This window comes from Galendromus occidentalis, unplaced genomic scaffold (genome assembly GCF_000255335.2).
Source record: "Galendromus occidentalis unplaced genomic scaffold, Mocc_1.1 scf7180000077450, whole genome shotgun sequence".
In the NCBI taxonomy this organism is placed as follows: domain Eukaryota; kingdom Metazoa; phylum Arthropoda; class Arachnida; order Mesostigmata; family Phytoseiidae; genus Galendromus; species Galendromus occidentalis.
Genome location: NW_003805438.1, coordinates 194,212 through 212,227, shown reverse-complemented (window position 1 = coordinate 212,227; position 18,016 = coordinate 194,212). Strand labels below are relative to the sequence as shown.

General features: G+C 52.2%; 2 protein-coding genes across 2 annotated transcripts; both read left to right on the top strand.

The window, feature by feature from the left end:
• Window positions 1-1,180: 1,180 nt before the first annotated feature.
• LOC100904903 (inositol monophosphatase 1) lies at window positions 1,181-10,681 on the top strand. Its single transcript, XM_003743609.2, has 7 exons — window positions 1,181-1,482; window positions 2,586-2,719; window positions 2,861-2,965; window positions 3,100-3,238; window positions 3,393-3,491; window positions 9,387-9,561; window positions 10,426-10,681. Exons 1-7 carry the CDS (start codon window positions 1,405-1,407, stop codon window positions 10,530-10,532), a joined length of 837 nt encoding a protein of 278 aa, XP_003743657.1. The 5' UTR covers window positions 1,181-1,404; the 3' UTR covers window positions 10,533-10,681.
• Window positions 10,682-14,525: 3,844 nt separating this feature from the next.
• Window positions 14,526-17,251, top strand: LOC100901401 (mid1-interacting protein 1A). The gene is made up of 2 exons (XM_029111569.1): window positions 14,526-14,776; window positions 16,040-17,251. Exon 2 carries the CDS (start codon window positions 16,505-16,507, stop codon window positions 17,153-17,155), a length of 651 nt encoding a protein of 216 aa, XP_028967402.1. The 5' UTR covers window positions 14,526-14,776; window positions 16,040-16,504; the 3' UTR covers window positions 17,156-17,251.
• The last annotated feature ends 765 nt before the right edge of the window (window positions 17,252-18,016 follow it).

The following is an 18,016-nucleotide window of genomic DNA, read 5'->3' as shown; positions in this document are numbered from 1 at the left end:
CCGGGGGTAATCCGACGTTCAGAGACAGACCTGCCGGTCTGAGATTCAGAGCAACGTTTCGTCGAAGATACTGGCCATGGTTCGCGAGTCGGGAGCACAGTTGAGTATCCACGCACAAAAAACGATATCGAATGGGCCGTGCGGATACACTTGGGGCTTGAAGGCGTTGCCCAGCATCGAATGAGCATTCGGAGCTCGCCGTCCTTGCGATTCAGCGTAAGAGCGAGACGCCTCAAGCATTCCCGTAGAGATGTCGACCGCAACGACACAGTCAGCGCCCCATTCGACGAGGTCGTAGGTATAGAATCCGGAACCGCATGCGAGCTCGAGTACTTTGGCTCCTCTGATGCGAGATCCCGAAATCCGCTTCACCTCTTCCCGTTCGAGGAGGTGCTTGTCTGACTGACGACGCCTCGTGGAGAGCTCCCCGATATCGTTGTATTGCAGGGACATGACGTCTCGGCGGGCCGCTCAAAGGCGTTCGCACAGATCATCGGTGAGACGACGGAAGGAAATCATGCATGGAAGAATGGAGAGGATGGACAGCGAGTTTAATCACAATCATTCCGACTCTCCCCTCGTTTCGACGACTTACATACGACAAGCGCCAATCTATGATCGACGTCAGTAAAATTGGACCCTAAAGTCTCCACGTGCGAAGATCGGTGACTCAGGCCGTTCGACGCAACCCGCAGCTTCAGGACTTGTCGGAGATGTATTGTCGAGCCTCTTGAAAAGCGGGGCCGTCGGTGATGAATGATGAATTATTGCTCTTGAGAGTCCAGCATTCTCGGAGCTCCGTCGCAGTACTTCGCGTTCCCGGGCAGATTTTTTTCACAGAACCTTCGTTCGTTCGGTCGCCGAAGTGCGGAATGGCGCTGCCTGGAAGCCGCGTCTGAGGCAGGTGCCCCCGAATCAATTATGATTTTATGGTCTCGATGCGGTTTCGCAGGATTCTCCGGAATTTCGAACCATATAGAAGATCTCGATCAGACGCTCATTCTCCATACGGGAATCTCCCTCCTGCCCCTCACAGACTTCCTATCGAGCAGCGTCGGGATCGACATCTGCATCTCTCCGTGTCACGCGGAGCGAAAGAATCCCAGGGAGATATCCAGTGCCAGGCTCCCTAATCTAGCTCCGCGGCGATAAGCGGTTTCCAGTCCATTGAGCTGAGGTCGGTCACCCTCCGAGTGGTAAACTCCTTCCCCGAGCAGTCGCATCCGCTCCTTGCCCGTAGATCAGCAGCGACCAAGCGGCAGGATCCACAGATTGTTGACACATACGACCGGTTCATCAAGTGAAGGTCGCGTCTAAAAGCCTGTGAACTGTCATTAACGAGTCAGAATCGCTACGTGGATATTGAGGAAGCCCGAAGTCGCAGGCGCGAACCAACCTCCCAGAATGCCGGTCGAAGTCAGTCAAAAGGAGCTCGACGAGTTTTTCCACTGCGCCCTCGACTTGGTCAAAGAGGCAGGACAGGTATGGACTCAATTCGTGCTGGTGATATGAATTGTGGCCGCAGGGATGCTAAATCGAGTGTTCGGAGTATTTCTGACATCGGTCGGGATTTGATTGACGAAGCTCTCATGTGGAGCCTTTCTCGCGCACGGCTGTGGTGCTTCGATTGGCATGTCTCTTGACGCGCGGTCGTCAATGGACATGACAGCTCAGCATTGGGGGAGAATCAGTTCGTTCGCGGATTGGACGAGTGGTAACGGAGCGGGAGAACGAGCGCGGTCGGATTCTTGTCTGCGCGAAGCACGTGCGTGAACACAGGAGCTGTCACGCAATTCGTTCGAACCGCGGAGATTGGCGCGGCGGCCCTGACTTCAAGTGCTCCGACTGCCTGCGGAGCGAATCGCGCGGAGCCATTTCACTTCTCGACCTGCCCGTCCGACGGATAGCTCCAAATCTTATGGGCATTTCTATCACGGCTGGAGGTCACCTATTAAGATAGGGCTTGCATTTTTACGGGCAGTTTTTTTTTCAAAATGGCAGCTCTCTCCGGTTGCAGTTTTCTCCTCGAATCCGGAAGTTAATATTATTGTGTTGGCAGTTTTCGTCCTATTTAGTTAGTATTCACTCAACCTAACCTCTCACTAGAAAGGCGATCGACAATCGAGCATTCGAGAGCCGGGCGATCGAGAAGACTTCGTTTGATCGGCCAGATCTTTGGAAATCTCCTTGAAAAGCGACCGCATCAATCATCGGAAACCGCCCGTTCGCCAGAAAAACTGCCGGTTGCAATTACTGCCAATTTTTGAAATCAGACTGCCAATTCAATAGATCAAACTGCCAGTTCGATTATTGGAACTGCTCAGAATAATACTCCCCTTAAGATGGTTGGGCTCCTCTATGGGGATTTATCATGGTTCCCCCATTTTGAGGGCGCGGCAATGTGGATCCATCGTTAAGATTCTTGCTCGTGATGCCTTGTGCTCGAATGGGTCACTATTTGCGGGAGATCTAAAAGAAGCAGGTCGATCCGAATGGCTCCGTAGGATTTCATGTCCTCACCCGCGGTAAAAACGGCTGAAGAGTAGGCTCCGGTTGTGACTCAAAATTTTCTCATCCGTTTTCAGATGGTCAGGAGTGCAATACAAGAAGATAAGCAGGTGGAGACTAAAGCGAGCTTCGCAGACTTGGTCACTGAAACTGACAAAGGCGTCGAGAAACTTCTGATCAGCAAGCTATCGGAAAAATTCCCCGGCCATTCGTAAGTATGCCATTCCGAGGAGAGCCACCCGCTAAGCATGCCGCTTCCAACTACCTAAGATCATCAGCGAATAATTTGTCTGGATATGATCCAAAAAAGTCCATGGAGAGCCTAAAGCTCTCGTCTCCCATGCGATTCTAGATTCATCGGCGAGGAATCGACCGCCGGGGGAACGAAAAACGATCTGACGGATAATCCGACGTGGATTATCGATCCTGTCGATGGCACGATGAATTTCGTCCACACGTAAGTATCACTTACTCACAACTATTCCGCTTGTCGTTACTTGCGAAGGTCCTGGGTTAATTTTTCTCGAGGCGTTCACGCTCGATGGATTCTGTCGAATGCTGCTCATCATTCAATCAGGTCTCTTTTTGCAGTTTCCCCATGGTGGCCGTTTCAGTGGCTCTCGCTATCAACAAAGAGATCGCACTAGGTTTCATTTACAACCCGGTGCTCGAGCTTTTGTATACCGCCCGCAAAGGTCGAGGAGCTTTCGTCAACGATGCCAAACTGAAAGTGAGATCTCTCGCATCCAGCGAAGAATGCTTGGAGAGTTCACGAATCTCCGTTGAGGGAAAACGCCGAGAGTCTCGGGCCGGTCGGGCTGTCGTAATCAAGAGAATGGCATGGAGAGAAGAATATCTGCCCTGATCTGGATCCGTTTTTTCAGGTATCAAGCTGCACGGATTTGGCGAAAGCAGTTGTGATGAGCGAAGCTGGATCTGGGAGGGACCAGGAGAGAATCGATTTAATCTTCCAAAATATGAAGGTGAGTATGGTACACTGTCCGTCCCCTGCCTGTTGTCTCCCGATACCCCGTCGCATCTCCGAAGGTCTCTTTAGCGACGTAACCAGGCGAACCAGCGCTGGGTCTCAACCCCTGGGGATGCCGCCCCTGATCAAGGTCTCCCTCGAACCTTGCCCAGAAAATCTCAATTTTTCATGGCGTCATCTCGGGAGATGACGCCCCCAGTCCATAAAACGGCGAGAACTCGAGGTAGTTGTATCCGTCGTTTCGAACCCGAGTGTCGAAAAGGAACCCTGGCGCCCCTGGAACCGGCGAGAGGAGTGGCGGCCGGTGCGATCCGCACCCCCTAGCTACGCAACTGGCTCATTAATGCTCTCCGCCACGGGATGACCGGGACGCTGGTATCCGGATCACTCATATCAAACTCCTCCACGGTTGATCGAGCAGGATCGTTTCGGCGCTTCGCCTCCTAATCGCTCAGACTCCGTACTTTCCGAGAAAATATTGTTTTTTTCGTCCCAGTTCCACATGGTCGAAGATGTCTCGGGTTTTAATCGTTCTCTCGGCTGATCACTCCGTCTTTCAGTGCCCGACCGTAGAATCGTATATTGAGAAATTTCTCGGAGTATGAAAGTCAACTGCGGCCAGACCACCTCCTGCGCCTGACTACGGCGAGGTTCCGACACTGGTGAGGTTTTGACGCCCGGCGTCCCATGCAGCCGGAAGCTCAACGTCCATTCTCGGCACGAGTCTCGAAACTCCGCGAGAGGCCCGTCGGGGAGATCACTCACCGTATTCTCGACGTTGAACTCGCTTACGGACTTGCTCGTGGCGCGAATTGCTCATGATAATTTCCTCGGCGCACCGGATCGAAGATCAAGATCGTTCTCGAATCCTGTCCGAAACTCGAACACGAATACAGAGTGCTCGATCGGACTCCGCGGCCCGCGGTTAAGAACATCCATTTCCCCGTCCATTTCTCGTCATCGCATGCTCTCGCGAATCGACTCGCGGGTCGATGTTACATGAGTGAGAGCAGTGCTGATGACACTTTTCTCCTTTAGCGGCTCAAATGGATCACCGAAGCCACCTTGCCGGTCGAGCAAGCATACGGCCATCAAAGTGACTCCGAAGGTCTCTTGTTCTGGTCCCATTATTCGACTTCTCGCGGTGGGAGCCGAAGGCGGGACACCTTTCTGGAACACCGCACTCCGGAACGAGAGTCGCTCTGAATTTTCGCGGATTGCGCTAAGCTCCATTTGATGTTGGAAGTAAAAGTTTCCAAGGTCTCCTTCTGCTCGAAGTATTAGAAGTCGGAGGAATACGATAGATCTCATACAAATCTGCTCTTTATCTTCGAATCGGCCGGTGCACGCTTCGGAGCTCGTACCGAGCACTGTTCCAGCCTGAGATTGGAATGTCAGAGAAGAAGCATCTGTTGCAATGATGGGGAGTCGAGTTCTGGCTCGTTCCACACGTCAGAAAACTCGGAGCAGGTTTTTATTTCGGTGTCGGCGCACCTTGAAGAGTTCCTCGAAGAATGGTGAAAGTCTCCCTCTAGATCGATGACGGGACGAGATTGAAGGCACGTTCATGGAGGAAAAAACACTGACTGCAAAGGAAACTCCTGCTTCCTCGAACACTTGACGTCAAACCTGAACATTATCGCGCTAAAAACATTCATCCTAATTGAATGCTCCGCTTCATGAGAAGCCGATTCGGAAAAATCAAGAAAGAGGTGAATCGCGAAAGCGGATGTGAGTCAACCGCGTCGTTTGAGTTTTGGGGAAATTCATTACTGGAACGAATGCGGATCGCTCCTGAATCGTCCTATTCACCGTGGGACGCTGACTGGAAAACGGAATCCATACAATGAATTAAACATGGGAAAAATCACTCGACGTCGGGAACAATCTGAAGATCGTGAGGTATCCCGTCTCGTCGGAACAGATCGTAATTCTACCTTTTGACACCGTCAAAGTGACTTGGGGATGAACGTTCAACTTGTACACCTTTGCCTCTACCCGCACTGCCGACCGACGGTGCGGAATCAGAAACTGCGGTGCACGTAAATCGAATCAGAACCCAATCTATGCCGACGGTATCAGAGGATGATAGGCGTCGCGGCGAAGTTGTTTCGGAGACAAAACTGTCTCCCCGTACTTTACTTTTATTACCCGTCTCATTTGAGGATGTCGTATTTTTCTTGCAATCAAGAGAAGCGGCGAATGAATTATGAGTGAAAATTTTCACCCGACCGGCTACCAGGACCGGTTCTTAGCTTCATTTTATTTTGCTCGTCTCCATTTTTCTTCCCTGCTCATCAAGCTGCGGCAGAATTTTCAAATTCAAATCGACTCTTTTCCGAATTTACGTGGCTCCATCCTCTGAATTGCCGGGACGGCGAGCAATAGTAGTTTTGAGATTTTATATTACTCTGACCGATTTGACCTCGGTGTCGATGATCCGATCAGCTTTAACCCATTATCGCGGAAGTTTCTCGAAGATTCGCGGGCGGCACTGCGAACTCATGAGACGGTGGAAGAACCCCTGAAATGCTTACTTGAAATTCTGGCTACGCGAACATCAGCCGGGGTCCGGTGCGATCAGTCTTACGCAGACCGTACGTCCCGGGTCGCAGGTTGAATCAAGAGAACTCACAATTGGAGTTCGGTCTTGCAGGGGATGCGCGCTTTTGTGGGATCCCCGAACGCCACTTTCGTATCATTCGCTTGTCTCCAGATAGAACCTTCGCCCCGGTGCGGGGTCGGGGACTACTGACTCGTGGGTTGCGGATGACTCACTTGCGGGTTGCCGAAGTCGAATGAGTCGGTGCGTAGAGATAGCTACATCCATCGTCTTCGAACGCTAATCACTAGTGTACGTATGAGCTCGCCGAGAGAATTGGGAAGTCCGCCAGAGAGTTTCTGCGTGAGTACTCTTCGAGCGGGGTGCTCAATGAGAGGTGAGGGGGGGCGGGGGCTCGTTGAAGCTCACGGACGCTCGATTGAGATCTGCGAAGGATGAGCTCCCCGAAGTTTTTTTCGTCAGCTGGTCGAATATTGCAAACGGGAGATTCGGGCACCCTCTGCCATCGCGTAAATCCTACGAATGACTAAGTTGTCTTAGTCACTCGTAGGATAACGTCTTCTTGAAATAATTCGAGTTCAGCCATGAGAGCTGTCATCCTGAAAGATTTTCCGTCATGACCCCCGTTGGGCGAGACGGGAGGGGAAAAGCGGTGGGGCCAAACACTCCGCTGTCCACATGATGTTGAACGCGCAAGTGTTGCATGTGACACTCGTTGGAATGGGATACAGAGAATCGTAGTGACTGCTAACCGAGGAATGTCGCTTGTCGTATTCGCCCAAATGCCAGAACGAATACCGTCCAAGAGAGCTTGGGATGGTAATTCTTGAATGAGGCTCCAGATACGGCTCACAGATCCAAGGTCCGACCAGGATTCATTCTAAGGAGGAATATTTCTCTTGTATATCATCTCTCGTGTGAACACCCGTATTTGAGCCGTGGGTGCGCATGGACATCCCAAGGACACAGCGTTCGGTTCTTGATTCTGTTAATGGAACTCAAAGGGCAATCGCGGAATGATCTTTTCTAGCCTCTCGGCTTGATTTTGGCACTTTGGTGCATCGATCGTGACCGGGGGACCTCTTATGATCTTCGACCATTTCGGTCGGATGTCAGTCGTCCCGCGGAAAGCGAGAATGAGGTCAGAGCATGGTAATCTCCCGACGATTCCCCACGCCAATCGCGGGTCGCATGGGGAATTCTCGCGGGGAGGCCGAGGGCCGACAATTGGGAACTTCTACTCCAAAAAAACCTCCCCTCCTCACGGTCAGAGCGGACTTCGACGTGCTGGGGGTGGTCTGGACTAATTTGTCGTCAATGTAGAGAGACCGTCCAGAAGGACCTCCATCAATCCCATATCCATTGGCTCCGATCGAGCACTGAGCCAAGCAAGTGACAGCGTTTCCGGATCGAGCGATGTGACCAGTTCCAAGTTTCGGTGTAAGACTTCTGATTCCCCGCGGCGGCCTTCCCTGCATCCCCCAGATAATGCGTTCGCTTGACCTGTAATATCTCATGGGGAACACTCGGTGTTTGCGTTCGCTCGTTTGTCTATCTAACGCGTAAGCGGATGCGCGTACAATTCACGCCGTAATGCGCTTGGCGGACGACGATTATCGTCATACTGCGACATACGGCAGCCTCGTATAGCGGGGAGGGGAGGGACAAGGCTTTTTTCGGTCTAGAAGCTTCTGTCGACAAGGACTCCCTGTCGGCGGTCTTGGGAATGCTCGGATGCGGCAATTGCGTACGCCTCGCTCGTTCTTCTGTGCCTGCCTACGAGTCCATGGATTACCGAGAACTTCAATAAAACCCCTGATCTGATTAAGAAGGGTGACCTGACAGAAAATGTCTGAATCACCGCGTTACATTCCGATTGAACAATACCTCGATTAGATTTCCTCATTCCTGTCGCTCGCCGTAATGTGACTGCTCCGTCAAAGATAACAGTGCGTTCTGGAACTGCTGGGAATCTGTTGACGAGAGACGTCGTTCTCGGGAAGTATTCGCAGACAACTACCGAAGGGCTGAAGGTTAGATGGTCGCTGATAATCACAACGAGTGCTACGGAGACAGTGAGGGCACGAAAGGCGGCCTCAAGCGTCTTGTTTGTTCTTTTGCATCTTCACGGTCCCGAGAATTTCGTCCATTCCCTAAATCCCCGGACGCGAGCGGGATAAACTACGGACAAGTTTCAAGGCTGTTCTTGTGAGGATTTTCGTTTTCATCCGCTCGCTCTGACGAAGAGTCAGATCGGTATGAAGAAGCGTCAATGGAGGCGACCGCGGAACGAGGAAGTTTTCCGCTCGGAGAACACGAGTCACGATACTATTTATATTTTCCCCATCCTCCGCCACTCCTTGATGAAAAATGAGACATTGTAAATTTTATTCATGCAGTCACCGCGAATCTTCTTCCCCGTCACAGTTCGTCGCGTAATCGTGCTCAATGATCGGTAAACAGCGCGGACCTCATGAGTTTATCGCGTTCCTGTCGATGTTGCTCCAGACGTGGAGTTCGGCTCATTGCCTCCGACGACTCTCCATCCGGAGCCGATAGCGCTGGTGGCAAGCCCGACCCGGAGTTAGATTATGTTGTTGTCGCTTTTCAAATTGTTCGTCTGACTCGTGATCGAGTTCCGCATTGGCAATGTTTTGTTCTGAACCAGAAAATCCGGGACGAGCTGGATAGACTTACGATCGGCCGTCCAGAATCGCTTAATTCAACACCGGAAAATCGGTTCGCGACGAGACGTTTCGACACAGACTACCACCACAGCGACGATGACGCTGCAACGGCGGTCGCCGTTGCTTTGCTGTCCGTCAGTTCGTCTGTCTGTGCCGATTCGTCTGACCGGCTAGAACTTTCCTATTCATGGGTTTTCTCCGCTTAGACCTGGCATCTTCCACACCTGATTCTCGTGGTCGCGTATGCCCGAACAGAACGATTTTTCCGGAGTGATTCCCCTAAAGCAGCCCCTCGAACAAACGAGATTTCCTGCGGATTTCCCCGTGACCAGGGTATCGGGGGAAACGGCAAAAACGAACGCCTCCCAGGACCCGCGGTGGAACTTTTGCAATTTGTTTTCCAACTCTCGCGCTCTCTTCCTCTCCAACCCCGATCATGCCAACGAATTCGTGATGGAACGCCAACGTCGGCCGAAAGCTCGCGTGGTTCCCGCTTCGATGACGACCGCTTAGATTCGTCGTCGGATTGAGGTCTTTCATAGCTGAGCCCGAAAGTATTTGAACGCAAAGGGGCTTCGATAGGACGTTGTATCGACCGAAACGTAATGCCACGTTTTTCTCTCCGTTCCTCCTGTTGCAGAATATCTTACCGCGGGCGCATGGCATTCGTTCGTTGGGCTCCGCCTGCATGAATATGGTCATGGTAGCCGGCGGAAACGCCGATGCCTACCAGGAATTCGGCATCCACTGCTGGGACATTGCAGCCGGGAAGATAATCGTGGAAGAAGCCGGCGGTTACGTCTGCGATATGAACGGTGAGTGAGTGCGCTCGCCATGCCAGAATGTTTTCTCGAACCGAGCGCATCTCTTACGAAACATGACTCAACCTTGTAACCTTCCCGTAGACGTCTGAGACAAAACAAAAAATACATGTCGAAGGGGATGATATCATGGGCATCATTGCAAAATCCGTATCTGTCTTCCCGACTCCGAGTCTCATCAACGAGGATCGGCGTCTCTCGTCAGCTCCCGCGGAGAAGGAGGAACCAACGTGTGATCCGGGTGTATCTTCGTGAAGAAATTATTCGCGATTCGGAAGAATTTCTGATCTTTGAGATCAGGATTCCTGTACATAGTTTCATAACGCTCAGAAAACGCATTGCGCTTATGCAGCCGTGTATGGACCTGCTCCTTCTTCTTTAAATTCCGGATTTCACCGAGAAACGTACCTCCACCATGAGTGATGAGCGAAGAGACGGCTCACGATCGAGTCATGCGCTGAGCTCACGATTGGTTCTGCTGCGCGTTCCACGGGGTCTCATGGAGACTTCTTGCTTCTCCCTCAGATTTGACTGTGATTCTCCAATCCGTTTCGCGATAGGAGTTGACCGAGGCGTGGAAAACAAAATCGATGACAGACTACTTGTCGTATTCGCTCGATCACGGACGGCATCCTGAAGCAGTCGGTGCCGTATTCGATTCCGCATACAAGGCCCTGAGTTTCGGATCGAGCGGATGTTGACAGAGTTCGGAGTGGTGCTTGGACTTGATAAATCGCCTCTGAGTTCCTCGATCGAACCCGAATTTGGACAGGGATCAAGTAATAATTACCTACGGTCGGAGTGGATTTCAAATCAGCAGGGCGCCCGCTTATCATTGCAAGTCTGATTGCTTTCTAGGTGGTCCCCTGGACTTGATGGCCAGGAGAGTTCTTTGTGCTTCGTCGCGCGAACTGGCGGAACAAATCGTCAAGTTGGTCAAGTACATGGAGCTTGAGAGAGATTGAAACTTGAAACGTAAAATCTCCGTCTTGAGGAAAAATCAAAACGACAACGGAATGGTCACGTGGAAGCACCGGAAGGAATGAAAAGGTTCCAGATGACGGAGAAGAAGCAGTAGAACAGTAGTCTAATGAATAAAAAAAGCTGATGAATACTCGTGCGTTTGCTTCTGATTTGACCTCGGTCTTACCTACCCAGAGAAAAAAGAGACAAATCATTCGGGAGAATAGATAATGATCGTGAGTGTGGAAGAACGCCTCCTCAAATCAATTTTTTAAGCGGGGACCACTCAGAACCCCGCAGCTGGTCAAACAGAAATATCAGACACGGCTTTCGAACGGAAAATTCTACCTGATGGCCCCCTGTATGTAGACATCCACGTGTCCAGAGCTCGTTGCGGATAGATTGTACTATCGATCGATTTCCCGATCGCCGGTTACTGACAGGATTTCACTTTCCGATAAGCTCGTCTCCTCTAGAAAGTTTCCTACGTATTGATCACGTTCGATCGGAAGATCGCCTTGCCGGGAAACATAGTTCTCATTTCTCTAATCGTTCGGCCCTTCGAGCGACTTGTCAGCCTTCGTCTTTATCTGGGGGAGAACGTAATCGTTATTAATCTTTCCGATGATACGCGCAGATAGCGCTGCTTTCAGATATCTTCAGTTCTCGAATTCGAGAGTGTGCTTCCGCAGAGATAAAGTTCTCTACACCGGAAAGAGCCTCCGTTTCCGGTCAGACCAACCGCCAAAATTTGGACTCAGGCACATGGATTTGATCGCACTCAGAATCGCTTAGTTACTAACTGATAGACTGACTGATCAACCCACCGTTCCACCGACGGACAGACAGACAGGCAGACACGAGCTAGCGTATATACATATGATCGAATGGATCGACGGACAGAGTAGAGGCAGGCCGGCAGGGCGACTCGATCCACGACGGAGAACGAGCTGATGCCATCAAATCTTATCAGTTCCCGTGAGAAACAAAGATACAAGGACTCCCATTTACATTCCGTTCCCTATCAGATTATATCCAAAACATATCAGATAACGAATTTTTAGATAATCGGAGACTTTACCGAAAGGATGCATATGAATATTCACGTCAAAGCCAGGTAGACCGGAGAGACGCTGACTCCTTCCGTATCTCTCTGTTTCGCTTTCCTCTGAACTCGGAAGTTCTGTAAATCCTCGCGATCGGATCCGGGGGAATCCCGTCGAGATAAACCACGGGGTATTTATTGGAACAGTCTTTCATCGCTACGAAGTGAAAATACGGTTTTGCGAGGCGTTCCGGAAACGCTTTATCAGAAGCATTCGGAGGAACATTCATGCATGCATGATGACATTGTAAGGCATTGGGCAAGACGACAGGAGAATAATATCTGAAAGTTTCTACATTGCGGATTTCGTCGGCGCCGCCTATCAGAGAATGTCCGTACATGGAGCCAACCGTCTGGGAGAAAAACTGCGCTTCATTTTTATTTGAGCTAGACATGTTACACAACTCTTGATAAGGTCAAGCGAACGCGAATTTTCGCTTCTCTGTGGAAGATGGCGATCTGAGACATTGTGCCGATGTGGATAAATATTTCAATGAGTCACATTAAGCCAAGGGCGTTTCAGTGGTTTGGGCTCTACCTTGGACATCGGGTCGCGTCCCGTTTCCCGCGCGCGTCGCGTCGAAACTCGCCATACGCGTACGTCGCAGTTCTCATAAGCCGAAATCATTCAGCTGTGTGATATACCTCCCGATGCCCATAAATCAACGTCTCCTACCGGAACGTTGATATACTTCGGCTCCATGCTGTTCTTGTTTCCAGTATCAGCCGTGCGAGGACGGAATCCGAATCTGAGTCAGCCGTGACAATCGCCGTCACCATGACTAGATGACCTCTTGGAAAGAAACATGCCGATAAGCGAATCTTAATCATAGAGTTTGCTCAAGCGATTTATGATTCAGACTTGAGACGTGTAGCTCTCGGATTCCCAAGTGGCTCTCGCCCAGGCGGATCCTACGCGCGCTCGTACGCAGCTGATCGGGGTCGAGATCCGGGAGCAGTATATGCCGAAACCGAGCCATGCTTAAGGAAAATCCGTTCTCTCGACCCTTGATGGACTCTGCAACACTCACTCGGAGCTGCGCACTCCGCCACTGACTCGAATCTGTCATCTGGACCGAGAACTTCGCAGCACCGCATTGTGAAGAACACTCGCGAGTTCTCCGCAACGGGCAGCTACAAATTGTGCTCTCTGTATCAGTGTTGCGCACATGATCTTCTCTTTGAAGCAATGCTCTACGGCCTGACCGCATCGTTTCGAATCGAAGAGAGTGTTAATACAATCGGCGAATAACGAATGAGTGAGCGACAGAACAAGAAGGCCGGGCGTGGCACTGTCAGCGTCATTTGCTGCCACTGCGAGCGGCTGAGGCCGGCGGACGATATTGGCCATCAGTGGGTGCTCCAGAGTTTCGACACTTCGGCCGAGTCTACGGTGAGCTCCTCCGCGCGGATCATAAGCTTCGACACCTTGGAACTTCTCACGGTGAGAATTGGACACTCTAGAATCGGTATATCCGATGCCGCAGACACAACACAGAACAATGACTCGGCTGTGGAAACATCCGCCGTGACTGCGCTATCCCGATGACACTAGATCTAAACACGGCAGATCTCGGATGGCCAACTTGTTGCGATACTCGGACGGGGATAGTCGCGCGGAACTGCACCTCCATTTAGCAGAGGAACCAGAGGGAAAAGGAGAGCAGAGCTCAGATTTTTTCTTCCGAGGGAGCTCAGATTTCGTCGTCCCGAGGAACTCCGGCTTCCTCATCCCCGCTTCCCTTGGATCAATTGAACCCGGGTTCCGACGAAGATTCTGAAGCGATTCGATGCTCAACGTTCGGAGCTGCGGATTTTCGCGGTAGTCCGCGAGGAGTCTCCGCAGAGAGTTGAGAGGTGAGGTGGGGGCGTCACGGAAAGCCGCGATTTTTTCGGGGAGCTCCCGGCCACCACGCTACGGATTACTCGTTCCGTACCGGGGAGGACCCCGTGATACATGGCGTCCAAGTTCAGATCAAAGGAGGAGACCCCGCTCTCATCGAAGTTTTCCGAAATTCGTCGGGTGGATCACGCAAATCACTTTCCGGAGGGTGGTGTAGATGGCTCGGGAAGTTCCGGCTCCGTCGAGCACCCCCGGATCATGTTTCTGGATGATAGCAATTCACCGGTTTTTTCCGGTTGGGGATCTGAGAACATTTCCACGAACTTCTCCCAACACGTCCCTCGCAAAACCCGCCCATACGCTCCCTCCCATACATCATTAGTCCCCGATGGGATATTGAAACCTTTTCCGCCTTCACCTTCTCCAATTATAGGCTCTCGGAAGAGCTGAAGCGCGCAGGGTTTTCGAGAGAGTTGGGCGGGAATAGACCGATGGGAGGATCTTGTCCGGAATCGATCGAGCACCATCACCTGAGCGATGGGAGGAGGAGGAGGAGGAGGAGGCGGCTTGTGTAGAAGTTCGGCTCTCGGGAATTTCCAGAATGACTTGGACGAGGTCAGCGCGGACGATATTGAATTTTGAGAAGGTAGATTCTTCTTTCCAAAGCCCATAGAGGTAGTGCAAGTGGCTTGATGCTCGCGAATATTTAGGTGAGCGAATTTTACAAATTCAGCGAATCTCGTCCAGCAATGCCCATTGCGAAGACAGATATCCTCGTCAGATCCGCCCGCCGCTGGCCGCCTCCGAACCACATCTAAATATTAGCATATCAGATTGGCTACCACCGTATCACGTTCTTGGCACTCTTAATTATTTCTTTGTGTCCTGAGAGGCTATTTGAACTGGCATTCCATCCCAAGCTGCGCCACTCGTGCTGCATCCGTCGGTTCTCTCGCACGTTGTTCCGCGGTCCTCGAGCCGAGTGAGTGAGTGAGTGATCTGCACCGTGACTCGAACCTCGAGTAAACAATCTGCGCGGCTCGAAACCTGTTCGGTGGTACCCTTGTGCGTTCGGTGCTCGTTTTTCCCAATCGCTTCTGGATGAATCCGATCGTAGTCCGGCGCTTGGCTAACCCAACCTAAAAAGCGTCCCAGAAACGGTTAACGGTTCGGTGTACCGGCTACTTTGAGGCCGCACCCCGGGCGAGCTGAACTACTTGTGTCCGAGAATAAGATTCGGGCGAAAAACTTCGATCGTCTCATTGTTCGTCAGCGAAGGAACGCGACCACTCTCAACCGTAAGTGAATACAAGCTATCGAGAGCGTCTAGGCATGCGCCGATCCTGCGGTGCGATCGGTCGGTGGTGCTCGGTATGACCGTGCCCGGAGTCGAATGGCGAGGTCTTTCCTCCGAGGAACGAGCACGGTGTGACAGGTCCATGGAGCAGTTGACACCATGACCGAGAGCGGTTTTTTAAGCCGTCATAAACATAATATGTTCTCGTGGCTTATCGAAATTTCCCCTCGACCCGCTTACTAGCGGCTCTTTGACCGGTGCGCTCGTTTGTTCCTCCGTTCTGTTGATTCGGTCGACGACGCACGGCGTTGTGTGTGGGGTATGAGTGAGCAGTTTTTACGGTGATAGTTAGTCGGATCGCCGAAAACGAAGCAGAAGACGAAGTTGTTGCCGCCACGGCCGGACCGTTCATCTGTCTGTTCGTCTGCGCGTCCCGCCGCCCGTACGTGCGTCCGTCCGTCCCCCGCCCGCTTGTTCGATCGACCGACGGTCCGTCAGGCAGACAGTTAGACAGGCAGACCGCCAGGTAAGCAAGCGGGCAGGCAGGCAAGCAAACAGCTCCGCACCTCCTTTCGTATACGCTCTCCCACGGGACGGCTGAAGTCTTTCTGCGAGCGTTTCGTCGATCCATCGATCGATCGCGGCTCGTTGCGGCGACCGAAGGAGCCAGCGATCTACCTATTTATCAATCTATTCATCTATCAGTCGCTCAGTCCGTCCGTTTGTCCGCCCGTCTGTCCACCCGCCCGCCCGCCCGCCCGCCTGTCCGTCCGTCCGTCCGTCCGTCCGTCCGTCCGTCCGTCCGTCCGTCCGACGGGTCGATCGGGTTTCCTTCGCCATTCCGCAGACGAATTTAAACACTCGTCGCATCGGCGCGAATAGCATCCACCGAAAACGAGCAAGTAAGATCTAGACACTCATTTGCGGGTGAGAAAAAGAGGGACTTAGCACCGCTACCGAAGGCGGAGGCAGACGCAGCGGCAAGAAGGAGCTAGTTTGGAAGACAGCAAGCAGGCAGGCAAACAGGCAGACACGCAGGCTGACTGGCAGGCAAGCAAGCGAGCGAACAAGCGGAGGTAGGCTGGCCGGTCGCTTGGCTGGCTGGATGGATGGTTAATGAGTGAGTGAAATCCGACTGCCCTCACCCCGCGTTGGTGCTTCGTGCAGTGCACACGGTTTAGCCATTCCACCGTGTTTCGTTCCCGACTTTGTCGTCGTCGTTTGGAATATCAGTTTCTCTTCTCAGTCAGTGTTTCCCTTCTAGGCTACTCCCTCCTTCCCGTCAGTGTGGACACAGCAAACAATACTCTGGAACAACGACATTATTGTGGATCTGCAAGCAGTGCTGATTGGAACCCTTGTTCAAAGTGCTCGTGACCTTCTCCGCGGCTGACTCGGTCGATTGAACGATCGATCGAGTGTCTCCTCCAACAAAAACCCAGAACGGCTGCGAAACGTGTTCGAATCCCTCGTTCGTTCCGATCGAGTCCCGGATACCTGTTGACACCACCAACAACACCACCACCTCCACGACCATCACCACCTGTTGGTCGTTTCCGACAAGCTGGTGAAAAGGATCGGTGAGCGCGCTTCGACGAGTCAGCGGACGCCCTGAGAGGACTCAGCTGAACTCGGCGACAACATAACGAACACCGACGACGACAACGACGTCGGTAACCGCAAAATATCTTCGATCGTAAGCTGCGGTTCGAACTCCTCGCGGGTCGACATGTACCATAGATCGCTGAATGTACCGCGCTCTGCTCGCAACGGGGGCGACTCGGCCACTACGAGCTCGGATGGCCGAAAGGCTCCTAGCCTCGATCACCCAGGCCGGACACACTCTACGCAATCGATCCTGACGGCCATGGACCGTTTCGTGCGCTCCGTGAACAATATGCACGAAACCATCCTGGTGCCCTCGAGACTCCGAGACATGCAGCTCGTGGGTCGCGTGCCACCCCCGCACCCGATCAAATCGAACGATCTTCATTCGTACTACGGAATGCTGAGCGAAGTGAAAGACGAGCTGCTCTGGGGACCCGGGTCCATAGGCTCGGGGCTCGGCATGGCATCGATGACTTCGTCCATGAAGAGCAACGTTCTCCGAGCTCCGTCGGTGCTCTCTCAGAAAAAAACCGACAGCCTCGGCTCAGCTGGCTCCGATCAGGATACGGACAGTGATTCAGTGTCGGAAACCTTATCGGATACGACTGCTGTGTCAGATGAAAGTCGCGATTCCATGGAACACGGCCGACATTTGGCATCCGCGTTCCGGCACCATTTGCAGGGACTGCATGTGATACTTCATCAGCTGGCGGATTCGGCCGACTATCTTTCGACCAGATACCAGCAAGAGATTGAACCTGTGCAACAATGAGTACGGAAAAGGAACGAAAAAAAAACGAGAAACCAGCTTCGATCACCACCGACCTTTATTCGGATATCCTAATTCTTCTTTATTGAAGGAGGCGTTTTCAACACCTTCTCCGTGAGGGCCGAGCGACAACATGTTGACAGAGGCTGATCCGTAGCAGCAGCAGCAGCGGTGCAAAATCCTCCCGCCGAAGCTCATTCTGCCACCGCGACCCTTCTCTCAACGAGGCAACTTTTTCGCAAACTCGCGCATGGTGATCAACAGCAGCAGCAGCCGCATACGACCGAGAGGCAATTTCGAACTCGGCCGAAAATCAATCGGAGCCGTCAGTCGTTCCGATGAGATCCAATGAGACGGAGGAGAAAATCCACACGATCACGATCGAAATGAACATGAAGTGCCAGCGAGTTCCATCGTGGAAGGAGGTCGGTTGCCCGTCCTACATGTGTCGTGCGCGTCCACGCGGTCACTGTACGCTATACTGGTATGAAATTCAGTGCGACTTAACAATCTCTTTTTCTATGAATCGAGAGAAGAACGGATTTGTTCTTCGTTTGTTGATCTAGTGTTGATCTTCGATGTGGAGCTGTTCCCAGCTCACGTCCTGGAAGCTGGAGTTCAGATCAGCTTCCTATCGAGATGTTTGGCTCGCCGCTGGATTCCACAACTGTTGCGCCGACAGTGTCCGTAGTGTTTAGTGCTCAATTGTTGTATAGAACCATTTTACTCACTCTACGTGATACGAGACGATTTCTTCGACTGGGATGACGACGACGAGGTCGAATCTCTTGTACGAGCGCCCTTCCGACGCTCTCGGGAACTCAATCAAACCCGCCCGCCTGCCCTCGGGTCGGTTCTCGAATA

Excerpts from the sequence above, each read along its gene's own strand:
- LOC100904903 (XM_003743609.2), top strand. The coding sequence starts at position 1,405 with ATGCCGGTCGAAGTCAGTCAAAAGGAGCTCGACGAGTTTTTCCACTGC. Across the intron at positions 1,483-2,585 it reads TGGTCAAAGAGGCAGGACAG|ATGGTCAGGAGTGCAATACA; the intron begins GTATGGACTCAA and ends ATCCGTTTTCAG. Across the intron at positions 9,562-10,425 it reads TTACGTCTGCGATATGAACG|GTGGTCCCCTGGACTTGATG; the intron begins GTGAGTGAGTGC and ends ATTGCTTTCTAG.
- LOC100901401 (XM_029111569.1), top strand. The coding sequence starts at position 16,505 with ATGTACCATAGATCGCTGAATGTACCGCGCTCTGCTCGCAACGGGGGC.